General features: G+C 39.4%; 1 protein-coding gene across 3 annotated transcripts in view; it reads right to left on the bottom strand.

Annotated features, from left to right (window-relative positions):
- The window catches only part of prkci (protein kinase C, iota), a 62452-nt gene that overhangs the window by 25898 nt on the left and 9908 nt on the right, over window positions 1–26646 (bottom strand). For 2 of the 3 annotated variants that reach the window (XM_062429064.1, XM_062429063.1), the window contains 17 exons: window positions 26165–26286; window positions 22905–22994; window positions 21004–21054; window positions 20101–20186; window positions 19426–19563; window positions 19234–19288; window positions 17703–17758; window positions 16575–16751; window positions 14528–14625; window positions 12673–12759; window positions 12417–12552; window positions 12183–12270; window positions 10168–10293; window positions 9530–9609; window positions 9113–9202; window positions 6873–6988; window positions 4894–6753 (listed from right to left, as the gene is read on the bottom strand). In XM_062429064.1, the coding sequence (XP_062285048.1) occupies window positions 6666–6753; window positions 6873–6988; window positions 9113–9202; window positions 9530–9609; window positions 10168–10293; window positions 12183–12270; window positions 12417–12552; window positions 12673–12759; window positions 14528–14625; window positions 16575–16751; window positions 17703–17758; window positions 19234–19288; window positions 19426–19563; window positions 20101–20186; window positions 21004–21054; window positions 22905–22994; window positions 26165–26279 (1677 nt within the window). In that variant the 5' untranslated portion in view covers window positions 26280–26286 and the 3' untranslated portion in view covers window positions 4894–6665. Of the gene's footprint in view, window positions 1–4893; window positions 6754–6872; window positions 6989–9112; window positions 9203–9529; window positions 9610–10167; window positions 10294–12182; window positions 12271–12416; window positions 12553–12672; window positions 12760–14527; window positions 14626–16574; window positions 16752–17702; window positions 17759–19233; window positions 19289–19425; window positions 19564–20100; window positions 20187–21003; window positions 21055–22904; window positions 22995–26164; window positions 26287–26646 lie in introns of those variants that run through there. The other variant, XR_009926969.1, reaches the window with a different exon arrangement.

The raw sequence follows: 26646 nt of genomic DNA, 5'->3' as shown, positions 1-26646 counted from the left end.
GCAATTGTATTATGAGAGCAGATGTGCGTACACCCTGTCCAGCCCCAGAGAACAACAAGAGGGGCATTGATTTTCCTGTAATAACATCACTCTGTGTACTGCGGGGAGTAAATTAATCTCATATGTGCAATAATGTGACCAGCGCTGATTGTTCATGAGGGGTAACGCAAAAAAGCTGAAGGATGAGGAAGCGTAGACATTGGTGAGGGAGTTGGGAATCGCAGACAGCGTGGAACATACCAGCATATGATAAGCCTCTCCATTAGCTGAGACTCTGTCTAACTGTTATTGGACTTAGTGCTGAGTAGACCCTGGGGGCAGACACCTCGCAGTCGTTTTCATACGTCTTGTCTGAAATCAATGTGGGATATTGAAATGTGCCATGAGTTGTTGGGTGGATGTGTCTGTAATTTGGTGTAATGATGCTTTGCTGAAGTGCTAGTCTGAAGTCACACACCTTCACCGCACCGTTGGAGGTGTCAGACAGGTCAGGATGGACATGCAGCAAATTCTTCTGCTCTCAGACGCTTGTCAGCAGATTGCATCAGGTGTCATATTGAGGTCACGTTAAAGGCGGATGTCATGGTTTTTTGGAAGTATTCCTCAGAAAAACGAACACAGACTGATTACTCATTTGATAGTCATCACCGGGGCTCTTTGTAATACAACTGTGTATAAGCAGGAAGGAGACAAATAATGAAATGATGTAATCAGTGTTTTGAGACAAAGGTGAAACATACTGAATGCCAATAAGAAGCAATTTTCAGTTATTAAAGATCAACTTCATGTGAATATTAATTCAGCATGGGACTAGAGATGTACCAATCCAGATTCTGACGCCTCAAAATATACAAATCAGATCAATCTGCATCACACATGAAATTATTTTAATTTAAGTTAACCTGAAGTTTTTCTGTAGCACTAAACACAGAGTCAGCAGCACAAACTCATTTAATAAATGTGAACAACAGCAGACATAATGAATGTCATGATGCAATGAGAAAGAAACTGTATTTAATTTGGATTGGTCCCATAATGGGTGAGGTGTTTATAGGCACTGAGACTGATCCTGTGCGTCAGATTAGTGAATTTCACAAGACAACTGACCCCAATAAACTCTAAAGAGGCTAAATCATATGTGCATGTATTGCGGGTGCACTGTCAAAAAAATGCTACATTACTTAAAGAGTAGGTTCTCACATTTTTAAAGTCTGTTTTAATACAAAAATTCTATTGTATGTATGTTGAAAGTTATTGATGGTTATAATCATCCATGTCCTCTAATCTCGCAGTGAAGTGATCCCTTCAGAGTGCAAATCCAGTGAGAGAAATGGGGGACAAAAGTCACAGTCAATTCAATGTCAAGTGTAGCTGAAGCTAATATGAGTCTTCAGCAGCAGTCTGTGTTAGACAAATCAAGTGGGAGTCTTACAAATTCACTGTTTTTTGTGCACACAATTCCCTCTTTGTGTTTGCATCCTTCAGTTAGCAGCTCCGTGAGTAAATATAGTGTGGGGGAAACACAAGCAGGGAATTTAGCACAAAAAAACACGAAAACTTTGGAAGATGCCCACTTGATATAAGTAACTCAGACTGCTGAAGCCTCATATTTGAAATGCATTTTTGCGTCTCTCCATCTCTAACAGTGATTTCTAACTTTATTAAGAGGATCAGGTATCAGCCAGACTTGACCAATCCACATTGTGTGTAACACAGATTTTAAATCAGGAAAGAAAGAGGCCAGTTATTCCTGAGTTTAGGTATCAGAATTGGCTTTGGGAGAGAAAAAATGGATCCCTAATTGCTTCACTGCCATTATGTGGGGGAGGGATTATATTATAGAGACCAATACTTCTTTTATTGAAGAAGTAAAGTCTGGTATGTGAGTCATGTATTAGGATGGACTTGAAAACAGTTCTGAAGAATTATTAGAGAGAGCACTAATAACACTCTCTTCCCTTGACATAGCGTGTGTTTATAGTGTTTCCTTCTTCTGTTATCACTCGTTTAAATTGTTTTATGTTTTAATTGCATGCTTAGTGGCTCCCTTTTCATCCGCCCTGTGCGTCAGTCATCCTCTAGGAGCCACAAAGACACTTTTCATGTTCTCTGCGCTGTGTAATGACAATAAACCTGAATTCAATTTAAAAAATACATTTGCCCTAAAAACATAAAATGCACTAGCAAAAAAGAGCAGCAATTGAAACCTTACTGTCTGACACAAACATGACACAAACAGCATACTGGGGATTTCCAAATGCTGCTGCTTGACACTGAACCTAATACTAATACCCACCTTTGTGAAAGTGTTGCAATGATGATTCAAAATGTTTTCGTTAAGTATTCATTTAGCCTTTTTCCTCCGTGTACAGAGGTCATCATCTCATGTATTCTTCACTCTGGATGTGAGGTTTCTCCTATAAATCATGTGTATCTCTCCTCTTTTAATCAATATATTGTCTACAGCACGTCTCCTCAATCATTCCTACCTGTAAGTCCCATGCATTTAAATATGTACGTGTTTCTGAAGTGGTGCTCGTGAATCACCTCAAGTGTCTCCTAATGAAACAAATGTTTTAATTACGCTATTACTCAAGATGAGACCACTATATCATTACAATTTACTGAAGTAGCACACACCAATTTGTAGGTACATTTAAAGGGAAGGTGGAACAGGTATACTTAACTGCTCGTCACCTCAGCACTAAAGTCGAGAGCAGCAGTAGATGTAGTGTGTTAGTGAACAGATAATGCCAAGTAGAACACCTTAAACTGCAGTGTGTGTTTTACTAAGGGATTGCATTTAGCAGCAAGTATGATTCTTCTGCTGCTTAATTAATCCCTTCAGGGACGGAATAAAACACCCAACAAGATAAGAGCAATTATAACAGGATGTTTTTTTTTCAGATCCTCCTCCGTTTTACATCATTAATTATAGAAGGTTAGTCTTCCTTGTGTCTTCCACAGGGTGATGTGGAGCCACAGTGCCTGGAGAGGCGTACCCCCTATTCTCCCCCGGAGAGGGCACAGGAGCAATGTCAAACATACCATCACGGGAATACAGAATTATGCAAAGACATTTATCCTCGTCCTGTGTGCGGCAATGCTGTATTTGTCTAGTGCGGGCATACAAGGGGAGTAATTTTCCACAAAATCTGGTTCGGTTAATACAATGGTTTAGTGGAGCAGGATGTGAAATAAGCCTCACACAATGGTTTTCTATCAGCCATTGTGCGAGTTATTGCAGCACACAAATCAATCCATTTTTATTATTTTTGACACATCATCATTTCCATGACCCTTTTTTTTTCACCTCTCAGCGCTCGGCGATGTGTGAGGGCAGAGAGGAGAGCTCTGGTGTCAATGACCTTTTCACCCCCCGGGGGACACTGAGGGCCTTTAAAAGCTAGGCTGGAGTCATGTGACCAGCAGGGACACAAGCAGCTGGAGTGGAAAAGCTCAAGCTTGACAATTTGAGCCTAATTCCCTTCTCTCCAGACACCCATGTGGGTCTGGCAGCTCAGGTCTGGTCTCGGCAGTAAAACTATCACAAGCCTGATGGTGCAAGTTAATGCAGCCAGACGTGTGTTTACATTATCTGAACAGGGCCCCATTTTTCGCCAAGAAAATCCACTTTTTAGTAGGACGGACTGTCTGTAAAACAGTTCCAACGTGGCATGTTCACATTACACAAAGTTTATTAATTGCAAAACTTAGACTGTTGGATTTTTAGTCACACTAGCCGCATAGCTTCAGGGTTGGTAACGGTCCCCAAACAATGTGTGCTGACATTGGGGAATAAAGTCTAATTATTGTAAGGCTTAAAATGAAAATTTGGTAACTTTAATAATCCCTTAATTTTTCATCATCATCCCGTATCATTTTAACCCTTTCGTGCATAGTGGTCACTACAGTGTACAGCTATTCAAAAGCTGTTTTCTAACATATGCATGATGATGGATTTTAATGGCGTAGTTGCACTTCAGCTACCACAGTGGACACTAGTGCATCATCCCATACACTACCACTTCATCTGCAGTAACTTTTTTGGTTGTAAATCAGTTGATTTATGTTATGATAATGTCTCGTCCAATACTTAGATTTATGACAAATACCTGCAAAATTTATGTCATTCTGATCAGCCTCAGCTTTACTCTGTGTTTAGTGCCAGTTAACAAATGTCAGCATTTAGCTCAACATGCAGTAGACTTTTGTAAATTCATGTAACAAAATATAGGACCCGGTTATTTTTGTTTTGGCAAACAGAAACATGAACTTTAGCAGGAAGTGTTCTTTCTTTTTCAAGGATATTTGATTTGGTTCCATTCAAGTAATTTGCATAAAGATAGTTATCATTCTCGTCTTCCAACAAAAAACACTTTTTTCACTATAAAATAATTGGGGTTTTTATATTCAAAATAACATCAGCAAACTAAAATAAGTAGAAATATTTTAATTCTAGTTAATGCAGCACATGAAACCCTTATTTTAACAATAGTTCAACTCGCAAGAGACACAGCTTTAAAAGAATGGTCAAATTCAGTACAGCCAAGGCCAAAATAATGATAAATAAATAAACTGTAGCTCATTTTTCATTCAGTGAAACTCAAAAAGCTCAAGTATTAATAACCTAGAAGACATCATGACATTCAGTGCTTATTATGGGTCACATTTCCAAAACACTAGGTCCTACAGTTCCCATTAGGCTATTTAACATCTTCCACAAATGCCCTATTCGTTACAAAATCCAGGCCCAGTTGTTCAAATATTTGAATTCCCACAATACATCAGAAATAACCCCAATGACATCACCAGGGTTATTTTCTCCTACTGAGCTTTGTGTAAAACTAGTTGTGTCCTTTTTAAATGAAGACAGACACACACTGACACAAATTACCACAAGAGAGAAATAAAATGTTTATTTTACCGTCAGTGTTTTTTTCTTTGCACACTAATAATAAAGATCAGCAGAGTCCTCTGGGTGGTTTTCACACCCAAAACACATCAAATACAACAAATAGTGTTTCCATCGGGTTCACCCAGTAACATTTTGGAATTAACGTGATAAAGAAAATCCAGACTTAAATCTGATTCACAATAGAAAGTAACAATAAAGAAAAAAATAATGTGTAACAGATGAACATGTTCCTCCGGTCACCACGTGAGCCCAAAGACATTTTCCAAGTAGAAAGAAAATTTGACTGAAGACGAGTCTGTAGGTTCATGTGCCATCACTTAGTGTTGTTACAGTCGGGGGGGGGGGGATAAAGTGAAGCTCTTCAGAACGTCGTATATGCATGATAGCAATATTAATTCAGCAGTTTGATTCATTACATGAATTGTGAGTTAGATATGGTAAAAAAAAGAAAAAGGAGCACAGTAGACACATTTTTGTTTTTACAGTTTTTAAGCCACACCTCAGAACCAAACTGGTAGCGTGTCATGGCTTTGTGCTCTTGATTCAGTAATTATGTCGAGTTGTTTGATTTACAACCAAAGACATACATGGAATGGATAAAGTACAAAAAAATAAAATAAAATCAGACCATACATCTCAGAAAGGCATAGTATTAAAAATGAGCAAAAAAAATTCAGAATATATCATTTCTATGACTTAGGACAGCACATCTTCCTTACATTTACTGTACCGTCTAATACGTACCAGCAATACATTTTTCAGAAAAATGTTTTTTGGTCCTGTGTGAATGTATGTTTCATGGATGGTCTGCACAGCTAAACTTAACCTGTGCTCCAGCGTTCAGGTATCATGTGCTACTCTTCCAGCCCATTTCCCGGCACAGCGAGCTCTTTCATTCACAGTTTGAGAGTTGTTAGTGTTGGTTGGATGCTGCTGTTAAAGTTCCTTCATTCTGGGAGAAAAAGACTTGAAGCAGACGCCTTCTCCTTTGCCAGATGTCTCATCTAAACAAACGAAGACTGAACCCTTTTTTTTTTGGTTCTGTTCCTCAGGCTGGACATTTAACACTCAGGACAACATATATAATGACTGCTATGTTGTTAAATAAAACATGAGAAAATATATAATTTTTTATCTTTTTCTTCTTTTTCTTCGTTTTTTTAAAAGGCTAGTGTTATGATTCTTCTCTCCTCTACAGAAGGAAGGGGTGTTGCGACAAAGCTAATTCCAAAATGAGTTTATGACAGTTAGGTTTTGTCCGACTGTGGCTTGAAGCTAAAAAGGCCTTGTCTAACATTTATCTTCAATGGTAGTTTCATATATATACAAATAAAATATGCATTGGAAACACCCCACCAGCTGGAAGGAGAGGATGCTTAGTTCATCTGACAGGGGCCGTTGCCTCATCACCTCTCGGCCCCGTGTGCAGCAACCTTGGAAGAACTTTGTAGCCTCATGAGCTACAGATAAAGAGGCCCCGATGAGAAAATTGATATCAGTGCAGATTTACATGATATAAAAATAATTAAGAAAGAAGGTAGGCTTAAGGGCAAGTGGTTATAAATGGCAGAGTGTGAGACTGGTTTTGGCAAATAAGCGTTTTAACGGTGCTTGTGCGGCCCTCGAACATAAGGTTGATGTCGCCGGGTTGTCTTGTAACTATGCAGCTTGAAGACACTGAGACGCCACATAACACGTGCATGAGTGTGTGTGTGGGTGGTGTGTATGAGCGCAGACATCGTGTCCCTCACACACACTCCTCCGCTGACATCAGGAGTGGGTTGATGTACTCAAATCCTTCAAACTCAGACTGGTCAATCTTCTTCACCACGTCACTATGATGAAACAAAAGGATGTAGGTTTATTTTTGAAAAGTAGCATCAAAACACTGATAATTCCCCATTTTATTGATCATAACAAGATGAAAAAGAGAGCTCAAGAAATGGAAACTCACTCGTCATCAGGCGTGAGCTGGATGGGCTCGTTGGTGAACTGGGCGTCGAAGTTGTCCAGTCCGAATTCCCCTGAGATGTTGGGCTTGAATGGAGGGACCACCTGCTTCTGCTCCAGCTGGAAAAACAAAACAGGAGTCAGGTGGGAGAACAAAAGTGTTTTTTCTGTCATTAAAAACAACTGTGATCAGTCTTCGAATATTCAAAGAAGAGAAGAGATAATAGTTTGACAGACGAGTGCATTGAAAACCAACCACCATCTTTCTTTAGGACATAGATTTCTATTCTATTTCTAATAAAAACGGTAGCTGAGTAACCAACCCAGTCTCCTTTAAAAAAAAAAAGCTCAAAGCCATATTAAAATAGTCACTAAAAAGGAATTTATACCTCTGCCTCTCATTACAGTTAGCACAGTTTCTCAATTGTTACAATACAATACTCATATGTCAGCCAATAACTACGCCCCCTGCAAGCAGACAGATGTATTGCAGGGCACACTTTCAGGTTAGTGTATGTGCATGTGCTAGGGGAGGTGGAGGGGGTGTAAGCTGATCCCTCCAGACACTCTGACAGACTGGTAGGTCCCTGCTCCAGACCAAACAGGGAAAAAGAGGTCATGGTAATCCCTGGCGAGCTGCCCTGCCTGCCTGCCTGTCTGCCTGTCTGCCTGTCTGTCTGTCTGTCTGTCTGTCTGTCTGTCTGTCTGTCTGTCTGTCTGTCTGTCTGTCTGTCTGTCACGTCATCCACCAGCTGATGTCTATCTGTCCATTAGTTGAGGTCATTGAGATAAACCATATCCGATCCTTTACACATGCACAGGGTTTCAGACCCCTTTTTTTTGCTACCTGTTTAATGGAATTAATATAAATGAATATAAATAAATGTATGGATTTATGTTATATGATGAAATGATTAAATATAATAAATGGGCCTACAGGCAAAAAGCAGAGTACACTTTTTGCCTGTAGGCCCATTTAAGCTAGATTCAACTTAATTAGTGTCAGCCTCGTCAAACTGAATGTATTTTTTCTACAATACAACTAACCTTTTTTCTTAAACGCATAAACTGTATCTAGATGAGCCTGTCAGTCTTTTGAATGCCAGTCGCACCACAGCTGCTGTGAGAAAACTACAGGACACAGTTTCATTTTACAGTTCTGGTGTCATAAAACAAGAATGTCATTCACTCTCTAATTACATATTTTACTACTTATTGCTGTAACTGAGAACAGGAAGCTTCATAAATAACCAAGGTACAAGTATTTTTAGTGCCAGTTTAACTTTCAGTGGGATGCAATCCTATAGGTCACTTCCGAGATGCTTTATAAATAAAGACCCAGTTGTTCATTCAGATGTTCACGCCCTGCTCCACATTCATAATTCACTGAGTTTTAATCCATTAACATTAATATATAATTACTACACATACTCAAACACAATAAGCAAGAAAGGCAAAAGGAAAAATATTCACACAAGCAGTTCAAGCTGTTTTTGATACAAATGACCAAAGCCAACAAACAAGCTTTAAAGAAAGTTGCACTAACACTGAAGATTAATGGCGTTCAGTATTTTGCAAGAAGTCATTATAAAACAATCTAAAATTTGATTAATGGCTTCCTTATGAACATGAATATTAAAACCTGACAACTCAAAAAAACTCACGCTGTTAAAATGTTTACACTGTTGGAAAAAATGAAGAGTAAATGTAAAGTTCTTCTGTGTTTGTGTCTTGTCAGTCAGTGATCTGACTCTGCTCATTTCCTTTCTGCCTTCGGCTTACCATCTCGGCCCGTCTGTTAGTCAGCCTATCTGCTGTTGTCAGACTCCTGTTTGGCCTGTTTGTTTTTTGCTTTTTTTCCTCAGTCTTCTTTTCTTTCTCCCTGCCAGCCTGCTTTCCTGCCACAAGGACAGGAGGCTCGTCCCATCGCTAATCACCCTCAGCTTTGACAGAGCATCTAACGCCTGCAGGGCAGGAGAGAGAAAGGGCGACTCTGTGCACTTAGATTTGACCTTCTGCTGTCTAGTAGGAGCTTTCTGTTTTTCCTTCTCTCCGTGATCAATATATGGATTGGTTTTTGACCTATTTGGCAATGCACCAATACTGATTTCCTTCATTTGAAATTAGGATATGAGGCCAGCAAAAAAGAAACTATCCAGATAAGTAGGAAGAAAAAGAGGAGGTGAAAAGAGATGCTAAGAAAAGAAGAGAAACAAACAGAGAGAATAAAAGTCAATGACTCACAAGGTCCCAGTCGACGTTTCGGAAGAAAGGATGGCCCATGATGTCAGCAAAGCCTGTCTGAGGGTGGCATCCTAGACGCTCCTTAGGATCCTGTGGGATGTGAGGGTGAAAAGAGGGTGAGAGACAGTAGGAGATAACGGTGGAGGAGACAGACAACAAGTCATGAAAAGGGCAAAAATGGCAGAGAAGGTGAGAAAAAGATTTTTTTTTTTTTGAAGGGGGGGTAAAAAAAAAAAAAAAGTTTTATAAACAGGTGAAAAGGTGTGAGAGCCACATTAAGACAGAGAGATGTAAGGGGAGAGGGAGGAGAGAGATGGCACCTCGACTCTAACCGAGGCCATAATAATGTCATTGTCAGGGGCCTGCAGGAGCCAACACTGTTTAAGATTGATCGAGGCCAGTCCGACGCCTTCTTACCTTGTTGAGGAATCCCTTGAGGACACTGGCGGCTTTGACTGACAACGAGCGGGGGATTCTGATTTGTTTTTCCAATATAACTGCAGGAGGTGAGAGCAGAAAGGGGGAAGAGGGGGTGCACAAGAAGAGAAGGTGAGATAGACGCTCCCTCGAGGCTAAAAATGCCAGAGGATGCTACTAATGACATTGCTGCAATTCAACCCTGTTGGGTATTCTCCTGTTGAACATACAACAGCCTTTCAATAAATTGTCAATGGCTGTTGACAGAAGTGACTTGAAATATGACTTATATCTGTCAAGTGGTAATATTTTCCATCCATCCAACATTTTAATGGCAACACTGACTCATTTTAAAACTGTGTTTACGACGAAACAGACAAAAACACTCATGTATTCACACATTTCACTGCAACAGACGGCTTGTGCTTGGTAGAAGAAGTCCCCATTAAAAAGGTGTCGATATGAAGATGTTTTATGCTTCGTCGTGATGTTTTTCATTCCACTTACAATCCTTAACCTTAGTGTGTGTGTGTGTGTGTGTGTGTGTGTGTGTGTGTGTGTGTGTGTGTGTGTGTGTGTGTGTGTGTGTGTGTGTGTGTGTGTGTGTGTGTGTGTGTGTGTGTGTGCGTGTGTGTTACCTTGGAAGAGGTAGTCTTCTGTGTTCTGGTCTGGATTGTCAGAGCTCCCGACAATGTCGAAGGGCGACCGGCCCGCCATCATCTCAAACATCAGCACGCCCAGCGCCCACCAGTCCACACTGAACCCTAAAACACACAAACACAAACACACACACACAAACACACATACACATTAGATGTTTCAAATCCCAATTCTGACAAATACAGCGACATAGAGAGAAGGATGTTAACAACAACACAATTTACAAAATAGGAACCCAAACTTTGTCCAAAACTGTCATCTCATAAGTACAGCAAGCAAAAGTAGACATGAAAGCACCTCTATAATATTTAATGCCAGTTATTTTATAATCACACATACTGTGAGTCACTGACCATTTTATAAAGAATACCAGTGGTTTGGTGTTACTATAGTAACCAGTCTAACAAGGAAATGACCATGCAAGTGTTTCGCATGTTTTCATCCACTGAGTGTGAATCACACACTTTACATCACTGCTAACTGTTTTTAAAAGGCAGCCATAGTGGATGAAACATGCTAAAATATACCCAGATATACCGTGACTTCACAAGGTTAGATCATTTTATTAAATGTATGCAGAGTTTCGGACTATGTGGAGATATTTGCAGTGATAGGAAAATTACCCTTTTTTGCTTGACATCATCTTTTTTTCAGGCTTGTCTAACTTCATTACACATTGTAATGCATGAAGTTGCTGACTTGGCTTTTAAGAGGGCCTGCATTGGTCGCAGCAGAAACAGTGGTACAATAATCAATTATAAGAATTATGATTTAACATTTTTGTGAAAAAATACCTCCATACTGTGTATACATGTAGAAAATATTCACCCAATAATACACTTTACCTTTTTTCTATGTTATTCACCAATGTAAGAGGCGAAAATTAGGACTTTATTTTGTTGTTGGTTGTTTATGACAAATTAAATCAATTAATCAGTCAGCTCCAAATAATAAAGCTTATCAACAACAGTGTTATTAGACCTAGCTTAATTATATTAATAATCAGACTATCAGTTTGTCTTTTAAGATTAGTAATAAAGAAGAAAACTGGAGTGAATATTGCCCATGCACATAAAGCAATTTTGATGTGGAAATAATATATTGTTTATCCATTTCTAGTGACTTTTTTCACATCAGATATTTTTACTTGTTAGTAAGAAAAGCACAGGCGTCACTAAGAACACTAACGATGCCTCTGCTCTATTATAACACTAAGCCAGCATCCACAATAACAAGATCCTGAAACCAAAGCAACTAAATAGCATTGCATCATTGCATCGTTATTTTCATTATTTGCACCTGAGTTTTTCTACTGTGACATGTCAAAATGTATTCTGTAAAAAAAAAAAGAAAGCCTATTGTGTTGATGTGTAGACTGATAGATGAGCTAAACCATGCAATACAATTGTATGATCCTTTAACAAAGGAACTTGTTGCTATGATACCTCTTTCGGTAACCAGGGAGCTGTTTAAAAAAAAAAAATCTATTTCTATTGTATTGTCTTTATTGAGACTTGCAGCACTCAGTTGTGATGCTGAAACAGATATTTCACTGAGCACTTGTGACTACACCTCATATTTGTTCTTAATGGCTGTAACAAATCTAACATTGATGTTTCTATGTCATCTTTAACCATGTCACCTGTTTCAACCATTATACTGTACATTATAAATTCAGAGTGACACAGCACACATTCAGATTAAGGAACAATTGTTTCCATTAATAATTCATGTCTTAACTTTTTTTCAGCTTTTTTCTTTACTCATTTTCTATTTGGTCATTTATCATCTCAGTTCTATCTAATTATTCTCATTTCTTCTAGTTTGCTTTTTGCAGTACTACTTTGAAGAAGACTTTTCCAATAATGCACCACTTCAGAGTCCATGACTGAGAGCAGCTCCTCAGATATTACTGCACAAAGCATTATACAATGTATCATAGAAAAGCTTGGGATAGCATTTCGGATAAGTGCTTGTGTGTTGTTATTTTCACCGTAATCCTCTCCTCGGAGTATTTCAGGGGCGATGTAATTGGGGGTGCCGCAGAAAGTGCTTGTTGTATCGCCTGGTCTCAAACCCTCCTGTGAAAAATAAAAAGATCGCCATCAGCCAGGAGATTATCTCAGACGGCTATAAACTGACACTTAAGCAGCTCTCAGGTGCTTTTATCCAAAGTGCATTTTGGTTACATGAGAGCCCGGATCACACATTAACTGGCAAACCACACCTTGCACATGCCGTAGTCTGTTAGTTTGATGTGTCCCTCAGAATCCAGCAGTACGTTGTCCAGTTTCAGATCTCTGTAGATGATTCCTCGCTCGTGGAGGTAGTTGAGTGCCAGACTGATCTCTGCTGAGTAGAATCTGAACGAGAGATTGAAATGTTAAAATTTACCAATGTCTGAACAGAAAAAGGGAATTAAATTAATCTTGTTTCTTTTAATGAGACATGAATTAAGTGTGAGGGAGAGAGCAAGACTCTACCTGGCGTGTTCTTCCGGGAGTTTCCTTTGTCTCTGCATGTGGAACATGAGATCTCCGCCGTTCACATATTCAATAACAAAGAAGAGTCTGTGAAAAGAGGAAAATGTTTTAAAGTTTATGATTTTACCTTGAAAACAAAATCAATAATTTGTTTAATAATACATAACAGTAGAGATAAAGCATCCTGTCTTCTATGAATCATAACCCATGATGGGAATCTTTCTACAACATCAACCATTTCCTCAATCTTCACCTGAGCTTAACCAAGTGATTAGTTTGAGAAAACAGTTGTTTATTGCCTACCCTGTCTCTGCAGTCTAAGCAAATAATCATACTGCCATAAATGTTATCTTAGTTTGGGTTTGAGGCCCCAGTTTTTTGACAGAAAAGCTGCGTTACAATTCATTTTGATTGGAGATTGATCTACTGGGGACACAACTTCAGGATGTGTGAGCTTCTGTTCTTTTTACTTGTTTTTAAACTGTCTCTTGCAAGTACCCCAAGTTAACAGAAGTGCACTATTAAAGTTACTACATGGAACTTTGATTTTGTGTTGATTTTAGCACCCCCTGTGGACAAAAGCAGTGGTGTTTTCCCAGAATGAAGACTGCATCTCCCATGAGCACTGCTGCCTTGTGTTGTAAAGATCTTGCCTAGCGTCTGCATTTGTTTTGGGAGCATGCTAAAGGAGGACACTACTGGAGCGTTCTGGTAGCTGAATATTTACTGTGCATGCCACATGACCACAACGTCCCCGTTTCGATCCTAGCCAGTGACCTTTGCTGCATGTCCTACTCATCTCTCCGCCTTTGTTTCTTGTCTGCCACTTCACTATCCTCTATCCAATAAAGGCAAAAACACACAAAAAATAATCTAAAAAAAAAAAAAAAGCTGCTTATTTTTAATACTATTTTCCTTTTTTAAACACAGCTTTTTGCAGGATACACTACAATGAGGTAATGAATCTATGTGTGGCTAAGTAAGCTAAGATTAATAATTGTAATATGACGATGGTGAAGCAAAGAAAACTTGTTTCAGTACCGTTCACACTGCATTCATCATCAGATCCGACAACGCGGCACCTTCCTGCAGGGTTGTGCAGAGGTGCGGACGTTTTTGTGCTTTAGAATAAAACAGCTGTGAAACAATTGGTAAACAATGTTTTCTCAGATTCACTCCTTTGTTCACCACCATTCCCTCTATTCATTCACTCTCTAGTCCGTGCCACTGCTGCTGCTGCTCTCTCTCTCTCTCTCTCTCTCTCTCTCTCTCTCTCTCTCTCCTTTGCTCTCAGCTCACTCTTTCTTTATCTCTTTTCTTAAAATGAGTCAGAAAGCCAACATTACTTTTAACATTATCGAATTAAGAGATACGTCTTTCCCGCATCCTGGTAAGTCTTTGTACTCCTCCATGCTGTATTGCCACATGTAATGTAAATATGGACTCTTCCAGTCTGTGTGAGGTAAATCTTTTGGGCTGATTTTGCGGACAGTGGTAGGCATTTTTAATAACTATAAAGAAATAACCAATTTTGTCACTGCTGGTCTTGTTTGTTAATGCAAGTCATACAGAGGGCATCATGAAACTGTTAAACCAGTTAAAAGTTCCTTGTAGTAACTTTAAAATGCTAGAATACCATCCGATTAAAACAGGCCTTGTAGTACATTGCCTATACTTATTTTCAACACTTATTTTGTAATTTCTTTATGATTTATTAGGACAGGGTGTCTTCTGTAAACAGTCACTACCACAAAATATACCCCAAAAAAGGATGTTTTGTCACAATGTGATTATTTTTCCGACCTTTACCAGGCGTTGAAGGGACCATGAGGATCACACAGACAACAGTTCTCACCTGCTTTCTGTCTGGAAACAGGAGTGCAGTCCCACCAAGAAGGGATGATTAGAGGCCTGCTCAAAAACGTGCTTTTCTGTTTGGACCCAATCGATGTCCTGGAAGAGAAACACACAAAGACACACCCAAATGTCAATCAGAGATCATTCTGACAGAGTACCCTTGAACTTATAAAAGCTGAATAAGCACACTGCTTGATCGACCATCTGCAAAAGCTGAAGGCTCGCTCATGGGCTGTGGCGGGAGAAAAGGGCTGAGCCAGTAGAAGCAGAGGCAGGTCGGTATCGATGGCCAGATGATAATATGTCTGGACACGGATGCTGCTCACGCTGACAGGGCAGGGACAGCCCAACACTTCACCATTGATCGAGAGGCACTTGTCAATTTGTCAATCACGTTAAGTGCGTCTAATCAAGGCTAACTACTCCCATTGCCGCTGGCTGTGCTGCTACATGTGTACGCCGGTATCAATTTTTGATGACATGATGGTATATCTACAGCTTCTTAGACAGACTGATGACTTCGAAAAGGTCTGTCAACTTAACTCAAAGTGTTTCAGACAAGATACATGAGATGGATGTTCAATCGCATGAGACAAATGTTCCTTGTGCTATGAATAACGGCTCTCATTGACGATGCTAATTACATTAATTATGCACGGCAGTGACAGACGACTAATGTCTTCACTATTAACTAACTTTCTAACATCTGAATAGATGGAGGCATTGTGCTATTTTCACACTGTACAGACTTAAAGCAACAGTTTTTCTACTTAACCAGGTGTGGCATACGTAATTACCTCTTCCAAGAAAATGGCTGGCCTAACTAAATAAAACATGTATTCAAATAAGTAGTTTTTTTCACTACTAAGAAATCAGTAAGATTATATGAAACATCCTCATGATTCCCTGTTTACAAATGTCTATATATGCAGTAGCGGGAACAGTGGTTTCAATGGTCATTCTTACAATTCTGTGGGTTTTTTGAAACTATTTTTCTTCAATCTTCGTCACTCAGGGAGGTGTATTTGCAGACCTTTGAGCGGAGTTCTGCCTCTCATAATTTAGCCAATTATCTTCAGTAAATATGAAGCTACCACGAGCAGCTGGTTAGTTTGCTTTGCAGAAAGACTGAAAGATAAAGTCTGTTTAATCTGTGCAAAAACTGTTTAAAAAAGCTGCTTAATTAATATAAATTAAATTTAAGCTGTTGCTTCTTGTTTTTTTGGTGTGTGACAATATCATTTTTAAAATGTTTGTATTCTACTTTATTTCCTGCACTTGACCAGCATCATACCGATATGCCGAGGATTTTGCATTTATAAAAACGACATGTTGTTGTCGTTGTTGTTTTAGTGACTAGTTCTTAGTCACTTGCAGTCACTTCCCTTCCCTCCAGGAAGTTTCTGCTTCATATATTCATATTTATGCACATACATGAGTGCTGTCCATCTTTGGATCCAACTCTCTACAAAAAACAGATAAACATATTTCCCAAAATGCCAAATGAATCCCTTAATATACAAACTGCATGTATATATGTAAAAAAGTGAAACATCTCATTCAAATTAAGAAGTAAAACAGTCTGATAACTCAATATTAATCCTGTAATGGTTCTGGCAGTGAGAGTAAATAGTAGTTACCTGGATTTAAGTCCAGTTCTAGGACTACATGCATGAGCCGGTCCCTGACGCTACTGTTGCGGCTGTAAAATGGTGAATAAATAGTTTTGAGCCACAGAAATAAACTATTTTATAACTCAAATTAGCAAAGGGCTAAACTGGAAATTAGCCGTCGGTTGTTGAAAAATCTCTTTCGGCTATGGTAAACCAATCAGTGCTGGTTGGTGTAAAACTAATCACTACTGAAGCACCAGCTTAATCAGTATCATGTGAACTCATTTGGCGAGGGCTGGCGTACATTTATATGTAAAAGTTGTGCACAGCAGCTTTAACGTATTTAATCAGAACCAATACATCTGTGCAAAGACTAACCAACAACTCTATGATAGTAGATCGGACATACTGTTCACCACCAGTCGGGCTTACCTCATCGTCATTGACCAGCTCCTTCTTAACCACTTTCATGGCATAGATTCGTTCTGTCTTTTTCAGCTGCACCAACAACACCTTGGCGTAGCTGCCCCGGCCTATCACCCTCAGCAGGTCGAAGTCTGCCAGGCCCAGACTGGAAGGCGATTTCCCCGTGTCTCTACTGCTCCGCGCCTGGAGGGAAGTTGAGGAGGGAAAGGAGGACAGAGTGAGAGGGGAACGCATGAAAGATCAAACTGTTCCTAATGTGATGAACACAGAACCATTCTCATGATCGTTTCTCTCATAAAACTGTCGATCGAAGTTGTCAACAACACACACATCGCTTTAGAAGCGATTTGAGTTTGTGCAAAAGCATGATTTCCTTTGGGTGAGTTTAAACTGCTCCACTTTTTCTAAGTAAATCAAAGTGATCATTATCTTGTCTTTATTAAACTCTATCATGCTGCATCGGTTTGATCAGGCGCTCGCTGTGATACGGTCTTAATCCCCTTTAGACCTAACCACCACCTTCACTATTTCCTCACCCATCTTCCACTCTCGTCCCTCCTCTCCTGTAATCTGTTCTGTAGTGAACCGTTTCCACTACCTATCCATCTAACCCCCCTTTCACCTGACAACCCCCATCCCCAGAGTCAGACATGGAACTGTGGATAAGATCATTTGGCTTGCTCTATTTTATCTCTGTCTATCTATGTCCTACTAGATCCATTCTTTATCCATCTCCGGTTCTCCTGCTCCGTCCAACAACCCCCCCCTACAAACCCAAACTACATCTTTGGCCATTAATCAACCTCTGGTGTTAAGAGCTGTGATAAAAGGTTACTTTATTAGCTCCACCAAAGGAAATCAATACCCACAGCACCGCAAGGGTGCCTACGTCTGCATGCTCTATATATCACACATGCACAGCAGGTGTAAGAAGGATCGCCAAAATGTTCACGTTGCAAAAAAAAAAAAGCATAATACAGGTAACCCTCCTTTCTTTCCTTTCTCCTGCTTACACTAACAGGGCAGATTTGTCTATCTAAATATAATTTGCACACATATCCATCTAGTCAACATGACAGATTGACAAACTGTAAGTCACACATCTGTGGCATTTGAAAAGATTTTCTCGCTCACCTCTTTCTCTTCTCCATCATAAGTCAAGCTTTCTCTGGAGTCTTTATTCTGAGGGCCTGGGAGCGAGGGAGGGAGAGGAGAGGAGAAAGTGACAGACAGAGTGACAGACAAACAGAAGGAGAGGGGGAGGCAGGAGAGGGAAAAAATAGGAGAGATGAGAGAGGAGGGAGAGAAAGTAGGTGAGAGACAGTCACACGCTTTGTTCACAGCACTGCAGTGCCAGAGTAATTTCTCTCTGCTTGTTTGGGAAAAAAAACAACCTTTAGATCCACCCTGGTAAACAATATAACAACCCAATACTGTATATAAGAGATATAGTACATTTAAAATAATAAACATAATGTGGATTTTGTAGACACATAAAGGGAAGAAACAAATCGTCTCACATCAATCTAAACATTATTTAAGCCATAATAATAATTTGAGTTCAACATTCATGCATTTTAAACAAAGATATTTGCATCTTAGTGTTTCCATGACTGCATCTCACAACTTCTCAGGTCTACAGTAGACGGACTTTCAACTATCTCACCAACAATAGAAACAACGATACTAAGCTCTCTCATTCCACTCAGCTTCTCAACCACCTGACTGGACTTAAGTCTGGCGCTGTAGGTAAACCTCCAACTTGTAGCCTGGGTGGCCACAAGCTCCCCGAGCTCTGTTTATTTATTCTAGTCTGGTGATATTCTGTATTTTTGTATGTTTGTGAATTTTAAATCTGTCAGACAAACAGAGTAGCTAAAAGTATTTTCATGGAATTTGTTAACAGTAAAATAACAATATAGAACATTTTATAGCCTTATCTATTGACAGTAGTCAAAAGCAGCAGCCAATTAGTCAATTATAGTCCTCCTGTTAAAAAGCGCAGGGAACAGACTGCGAAGTGTGTTGAGTGTAATTAAAAAGATGAAAAAAGCATTGGGTGCAAAATGTAAAAACTCGCACCAATATTTGAGAAATATATAAATGAACAGAAGTCTCTAATTTGATCAACAGCACAAGGCAGAGTCTGTGTGTGCCTTTTCTTCATTTAATAACCAACATGTTTTTTATTTTTTAGCAGGCGAGGAGCTATTAGTGTGTTTGACTTCTGACTACCATTTGTAAACACTTTAAGAAGTGTGTGTGTGTGTGTGTGTGTGTGTGTGTGTGTGTGTGTGTGTGTGTGTGTGTGTGTGTGTGTGTGTGTGTGTGTGTGTGTGGGCTATTATAGAATACGTTTGGGGACAAATTTCAGACTTACGTCGAGTTAATTAGGGATGGCTCTTCCAATTGGGGTAAAAGCATATTTTTTGGTGAGTGGTTCATTTTATGGTTAGGTTAGTCTCCAGTAAATTAATGTAATGTCTCCAAAAGTGACCAAGGTTTGATGTGTATGTATGTATGTGTGTGTGTGTGTGTGTGTGTGTGTGTGTGTGTGTGTGTGTGTGTGTGTGTGTGTGTGTGTGTGTATGTGTGTGTGTGTGTGTGTGTGTGTGTGTGTGTGTGTGTGTGTGTGTGTGTGTGTGTGTGTGTGTGTGTGTGTTACCTGGTTGTTCAGTTTGGTCTAATTGACTCGATGATTGGCCGGGCATGATTGGTTCCTGGACAAAGACATTCACCATTAAATCACACACAGCACACACACCTGATCATATTACAGTGTACGTTGTGAGTCATGGATGACAATGATCCACTTTTATGCTAAGCTAATGAGTCTGCCGTTAGTCACAGCCCTCACCTGGATCATCGGTCGGCCACACTCCACTGTGACCAATTTATGGCACTTCTTGTGCACCAGCAGTTTGCAGTTGATGCATTTGTAGCCTTGTCTTCCGAGACCCCAGATACGGTCTGTACAGATGGCACAGTGGGCTCTCTGCTCAGGGGGGCAGATGGGAGTTAAAAAATGATCATCATGAACAGTACACATTATATTTCAGTAGATGCTGCAGCGGCTGTGGTGGTTTCAGAAACATGTACTCAAATCCTATCAGAGCCATTGTTCTGTGACACCGGCATCCTTCATTCTTCCATTAATCAATAAAAAGACAAATTACCACAGACAGTGATTGTCTCATTCTCCTTTAAATACACACACTCACTCTTCGACATGTGCATTGTGCGTTTAGGTTTTTACAGATAATGCAGCAAATATTTTCTTCATCACTAAAATCTCAAAAATTATCATAGAAAACACAAAAAAAGATTGAATATACATGGACAAATCAAACTAAAAATGCAGGGTTAGTTATACTTAGTCCCATGTCCAGATCATGTAAATTGTGTCCACATGAAAAGCCCACATTTTATGACTGCAAACAGCAAATATAGTAGAAAGTAGAATCATGTATGTGTGTATATCAGTTTTTGTGTCCATCAGGGCCTTTAAACTAAATTCAGTGTCACGTCTCACCCTGTTAAAGCGTTTGGCCTGGAAGGCGTGGCCGCTGGCATAGTAGAGCTTCCTCCAGCGCCGTGCTCCACGCCGATAGATAGACTCTGTGGAGAGAGGAAAAGAAGGGCTAAGTACCTGCTTCACCAGTGTGTCTGCATTTGTGTAGCTGTGTGCACTGAACTTTGCCACTTCGATTCAACAGAAACTTCAATTTCCTATTTCAATTTGATGCTATATATGTAAAGTAAGACATCCAAATTTAACCATAGACACTTCTCCCTTTAATATTTCTGGCTTGCATGAGACAATTGTGGTGTGTTGCAAATAAATGAGGAGGAAATATTAAGAGTTTTGTATGTTTTTTTGCATAAATGTGATGAAGTAAAGTGATTTGTCGAGTATCTAATTTGCTTGACTAACAAATAAACCTATTAACAGATAAATATCAATATCACGAAAGCAAATTAAAGTTACATCTATAGGATTTTGTCTATATCTTTTACCTGTAGTACCAAGCGTCACTAAAATCAATGGTACCATGTTAAAAAATGTAAAGGCGTCACTGTGAAAGGAAATCTTCCCTTTATCCAAATGTGAGAAATGTATTTTTAAAAGCTTGTATCACCATCTTCATCAGTCATATTCAACATCTATCTACGTTATATTGTGTTGAATACTTTTAAATGAGGCCTGAACATGTTTGCTAAGATGAAATACTTAAATAAATTAGCTGAAGTAACTCAAATTTAAAAGAAAAGTTTGATAGATATGACACTGATCTCCTCATCTAACTCTCTGCCACAAAGCAATTAAGTGTATTTCCCAAAACTGTCAAACTATCCCTTTAAGATATAATTTGAGTGTTAGTTTCTTTGGTATCCCAGCTGACAAAATTAGGAGAAAAAAAAAGATTTAACTCACTGTCTTCTCCCGGACACGGCATGCCAGGTTTCTCGGGTACACATGGGAACACTGGGAAGAAAAACAGGCAGCGTTACATTTAGCAAGTCTACATTTCATCTGAGGCAGGTGAGTCTGAAAGCATCTGAGGACATCTGTATGCTACTGGGTATATTTCACCATCTCTCATCATGACAGCTGTTAAGACTACCTGTAGCAAACCTGTCGCCTCGAGCAATTCATGATGAAATTCGCTCATGTTGTTTTTATGATGGTGCAGACGTGTTTGCGTGCACGCGGCACACAGAGGAGTGGGAAGAGACAATCTTAAAGAAGTCGACAAATGTGTGTGTGTGAGAGAGAGAGAGACATAGTGAGAGACTGGGGGCAGCGTGAGTCAGAGGCGAGGCGAGGCGAGGCGTGGGCTACAGCCGGCGAGCTCGTTAACGAGCAGACCTGGCGACCCCCTCGCGGCACTGTCATATCCTGTCCTCCACCCCTCCTCCGCCGTCACACTTGCATCCGATGTACTCTTGACCCCTCACCTCTGATTTGATTAAAACTTTACATTAACCACACAGCCCTCGTCACCACTACCCCCCAGGTTACATGCTTATACACACACACACAGGACCTGTCAATCAAATGTTCCAAGTCACTCCACATATACGACCCCCCACCTCACATCCTCACCCCACGTCTGAGACATCATGACCTCTTCATTCATGAAGTTATACAACTATTTGTAAATTACGCTGAGCTCAGACGGGGATACGAACTAGCTTAAGGGCCTGAAGACAGACATCAAAAGCAGCAGAGATGTTTTCACAGGTCAGTGCTGCATTAACTGTATATTCTGATGCTTCCTTGTTGTGTATCTGTCACTGTGTGCGTTTAGACGTTTAAATGCACAGACGGATATGAAATAGAAAAGGAAATTAAAAGCAGACAGCAGCGTTCAGGCTTGTCATGCACCCAGACATTTTTAGATTGAAGGCGAATTGAATCTAAATATGTAATTTGTGTTTTTGTGGCTCAACGTAACTGCAGAAAAAGGAAGAAAAAATCCCTTTCAAACCATTTCAGAAAAACATTTCTAGAAAAGTCCAATTTGCGCTATTGTTGGATCATCTTGATCAGGTTTCCCATACTTTTGACTTTTTTGTTTTTGTCACTGTTTGATATATATGCTACTTATCTATATTTTAGTCAACTTAACTGAGGTTGCTGATTTCAAAGTTTAAACTGTGTCAGACACTACCTGGATTGAGATACCCTGTATGTCCATTTAAAACGGTAACTGGGACCTGCCGTTATTTTTTAATTAATTATTCTAGTATAAAGAGTAATGTCAGAAAAAGAAAAAAAAAAATCCAACATTTTCCAGGTCAGTCAAAGTATTGGTGAAGGTATATAAATATATGTGTTATGTGTATATGTATGTCTATTATGTACAAATGTGTATTTGTGTACATTAATAGCTGTTTTATCTATTACTACCAAAACAAAAACACTTTTTACTTTTTTTTAGGGTATTAAAAAAACTGAATTATTTATGCTATTATCAGAGGAGACTCCCACTGGGAGACAGTTAACTACTAAAACAGTAAGTTGTGTCCCTGCCGCAGCTCTCCAGGTATGTCGGCACTGACCAAAGCTGTCATCTGTGATCCTGGGCCAGGGGTCTGCTATAACTCAAAGACCCGAGATTCGACATGATGCGGCAGACCTAACTGGTCATTAAAATCCCCAAAAGAGTCAGAGAACAGAGAGTCAAAGATAACATGCTTCTCACCAGGATTGTGGACTAACTAAACATCTTTACTGGCTTACAGCACACAGAAAACATCCTGTTAGTCAAATCCTGAAATTGTGTAGGTTACAGTATGGAAGCTGTCTGCCTGAGAGGCGGCGAGGCTCACCGTGGATAATGAGCTCCGAGTCTTTGTTGAGTTCGTAGAGTCGCAGAGCTTCCTCCAACTCCAGCTGAGATGACACGGTGCAGGGGTCACCTAACGGCAGAGGAGAGACCAGATGTCATTCAACACATTTACACACACAAATGAAACCAGGTTACAGAGAGAAAACATCTAAAGGGAAAAAATCAGAGGATGTTTTTTCACCTCCTGCACTAACCTATAAAATCTACACCTACATGCAGTTGGTCAGGTAATGAAATTTCTCCTCTACCCTCAAACCTTAGTTAGGATCAAAGGGGTCATATATTAGATTTATAAGTGAGATACAACACTACAGCCTGAAGACCAGATTTTTCTTTTTTATGTCTGAGCTTTTGGACTGACAGCACAGAGAGAGGAGTGGAGAAAATGTGTCCAAACTAAAAATTAAAAAAAAAAAATTTCAATTTATTGAAGCTTCAGTTATGTTTAAATATTTTGGATACAAGGCTGACACAGGTTAAAATCATGTAATTTATACATCTGCACTGCTGCCCCAGTTATAATAATACATTACCTGTCTCCGACATTTATCACGCATACATCTAAAATACCTGTTAGAAATTGGATGAATAAAATCAGTTTTCTCACTTTCAGCTGACATTTAAAGAAATCTGGTAACCGCAAGACGGAAAGGAAATTAAGAGCTACACATATTTCCACTTTCCAGCGCAAAAGGTTGCAGGTATAAAAAAAGGGGGGTTACAGTAGGGCAGTATGACATTTAATTTTTTTAAAAGCCACAGTCTAACCATTCTAGTTGTGATATTAATTGCAGCACATGAACTTTAAGTAAACATCGAAGAAAGTGTGTGTGGGTGTGAACAAGAGCGTGGGAGACTGTGGTGGTTAATGGTGACGTTTCAAATCGTTTCCTGTTAAATTTTATAGCCCTCTTTGAGCTGTGATCAATCCCGAGTCAATAATTAAAATACCAATCACACGAAATGTCTAATTACTTCCTTATCGTTAACAGGAGGAGTCATGTGTCCCAGTGTCACACCCGGAGGAGTGATGTTAACCAGCAGTGAGGAGATCTATGCTATTCTTAGTGCTTTATCTACCTAATCACAGCATTATAGATAGCCTGAGAATAGAAACTATGACACACAGTGTTTATTATTAAGATAAAACTAACTGCTGGAGGTTTATGTAGGAGTGGGTGGACTGAAACACCATCATGTGCATGTGGAGCGCCACACTGCCTGCTTGTATCTTTACTGAAAAGTTTTTGTCATGTTGAGAAAGACGGAGAAAAAACAGATAAACAAAGATTGAAATAAACCTACACAGTGATGTATAGAACTACACTACACTACTCTCACTCACCTGATTGTCCTCGTGTCAGTTTAGTACATTTTTTCCACTACACGTGTACCATCGTCATTATTTTGCAGCCGTCAAGATTTGTATTTATTTGTTGGTTTGATGAGATTTGAGCACATTTGTGTCACAACTACGCATCCTACAGGTGGTGCTTTTGATTGCAGCCTAACCAAAACAAGATTTCTGAGTTTAAATTTATAACAATATTAATTACATGTTTGGTAAGTATCCCTGACATGTACACCTAAAAAATAAACTTATCAGTGTTTTTAGTGGTAAATAAAAGTTAATTACACTGTTAATTACATCTAATACATATTTGGCATTTCAGTAGTACAATTTCCTGCTACCATATACACCTGTCTGTCTTTGTGATAAGTTGATGTATGATTATTTTCACTATTGATTAATCTACTGATTTCTCAAATAATCAACTATAATTCTGTCAGAAATGTCAGAAAATAGTGAAAAGTGCCTGTTACAATTTCCTAAAGTCCAATGTGGTATCTTTAATAAGCTTTAATAAGCCAACCGTCCAAAACCCACAGATGATTAAATACTATCACATAGGACAAAGAAAAACAGCAAATCCTCATCAAAGAGAATCTGGATTTGAGTAAATATTTGGCATTTATACTGGAAATATAACAAATAATTTATCAACCATCAAAATACTTGCCGAATAATTTTCTGTCGATTGACAGATTGATTAAACCAACTTATTGTTTCAGTTCTAGCTGCAACTAACAATTATGTTCACTTTCAATTAATCATTTTGTTTAATTTAAAACATTTTTGGAAAGATGCCTGTCATGGTTTTCTGAAGGCCAACTTGTTTTGTCTAAATAACAGTTCAAAGACCAAATATCTTCACTTTACTGAAACATAAAACAAAGAAAAGCAGCAAATCATCACAAGTGAAAAGCCGGAACGAGTTTGACTTTTTTGCAAGACAAACAAATGACGATGTTGACGATGAATTTTATGTTGACCGAATAATAAATACATTTTTTCAGCTATACTTTGGATCCATGACTGTCGGTACTACTCGTCTACTTGCGGCCCAAACATGTTCATCACAGGGTTAATTAAAAGTTGTCATCAATTATTTCTTTAAAGTTTTTTAAATACTTAAAGATAAGATAAAGCATTCCTTATATAGCAGATCACACAGATCTGGTATTTGGTTGAACGAGGGAGACAAAAAGAACTAATTAATTGGTACATTTCCTAATTATCGCGATAATGACCTGGGTTCACTTTGCACAGCTGCACGTTTGTAGTTACCATGGAAGGGGACAGTAAGAGAGACAGATACCTGTGAACAGTGGAGTGCTTCATTATCACCATCAAGCAGATTTTCTTTCTCAGACAGGCTAATGACTCTGTTGATTGTATGTGGGTGGCCACCAGCAGGAGCTGGTCTGAGTCTAATGAGTTTTGGCAGGCTGACCTTATCCAGAGCGGAGTGATCTGACGGTTCCATCTTTTCTATGACACTATTACTGCTGCCTGACTAACTGGCTGACAACAAGGAATTGAGTTGGGGGGTTGGGAGGGAGGGGTGTACACTTTCTTGAGTGACAAGAAAAAGGCTGAGGCTTACAGTCAAGTGCCTGGCAGGCTGAACACGTGTTAATGTTAATGCGTGGAGCCGGCAAATGCTGGCAATTCCAACCAGTGGCATCTGCATTTGTTTAATATACTAGATGATGCGTCATGTCATCATCAGCAGGATCTTTGTTTAATAGACATATTTCTGCTGTGAGGTGGATTTTTGGAAGAACACCAACGTTTCTGTCTGGCTGGTCCTTTTTTTTCGGGCCACTTCCTGAAGTACAGATGGAGAGACATGAAGAGTAGAAAGGACGGAGTCGAGAAGGACTAAGGAGACGTACCTTCCTCATCGATCCACTTCATGGTGAAGAGCTGGTCATTGTCCATTGAGCACATGTCCTTTACCTCCCCGTACAGGCCCTCAAACGAGATGGACGGCTCAAAATGGGTGATCATGATGTCCCTGCGGAGAAGACAAATAAAGTATTTGATTTAAATGGTAACTTTGGATCAGATGCACAGTTCTGATACTGATTTTATGAATCATAGCAGGGCCATGATATGACTGATAAACACGAGACTTTTTTCTGTTTCACTGTCATTATACAATTCAGTGTTACCATTATCAATCATATTTATTGAGTCAAAAACAAACCACCTAACTCAGTTTTTAGTCTCACAGTAAGCTCTGGCCTCATTTTACCCAAAATAAAAAAAACTGTGTGATGCATTCCAGGCAGTGAGGTGCACAGATTTTAAATTTGGGTAAAAAGACATCACTGGCATCAGATCACTGCGTCATACTGGCAGATACGCTGAGCGG

Source organism: Scomber scombrus, chromosome 11 (genome assembly GCF_963691925.1).
Source record: "Scomber scombrus chromosome 11, fScoSco1.1, whole genome shotgun sequence".
Classification (NCBI taxonomy): domain Eukaryota; kingdom Metazoa; phylum Chordata; class Actinopteri; order Scombriformes; family Scombridae; genus Scomber; species Scomber scombrus.
This window is presented reverse-complemented; position numbering and strand designations above follow the sequence as displayed.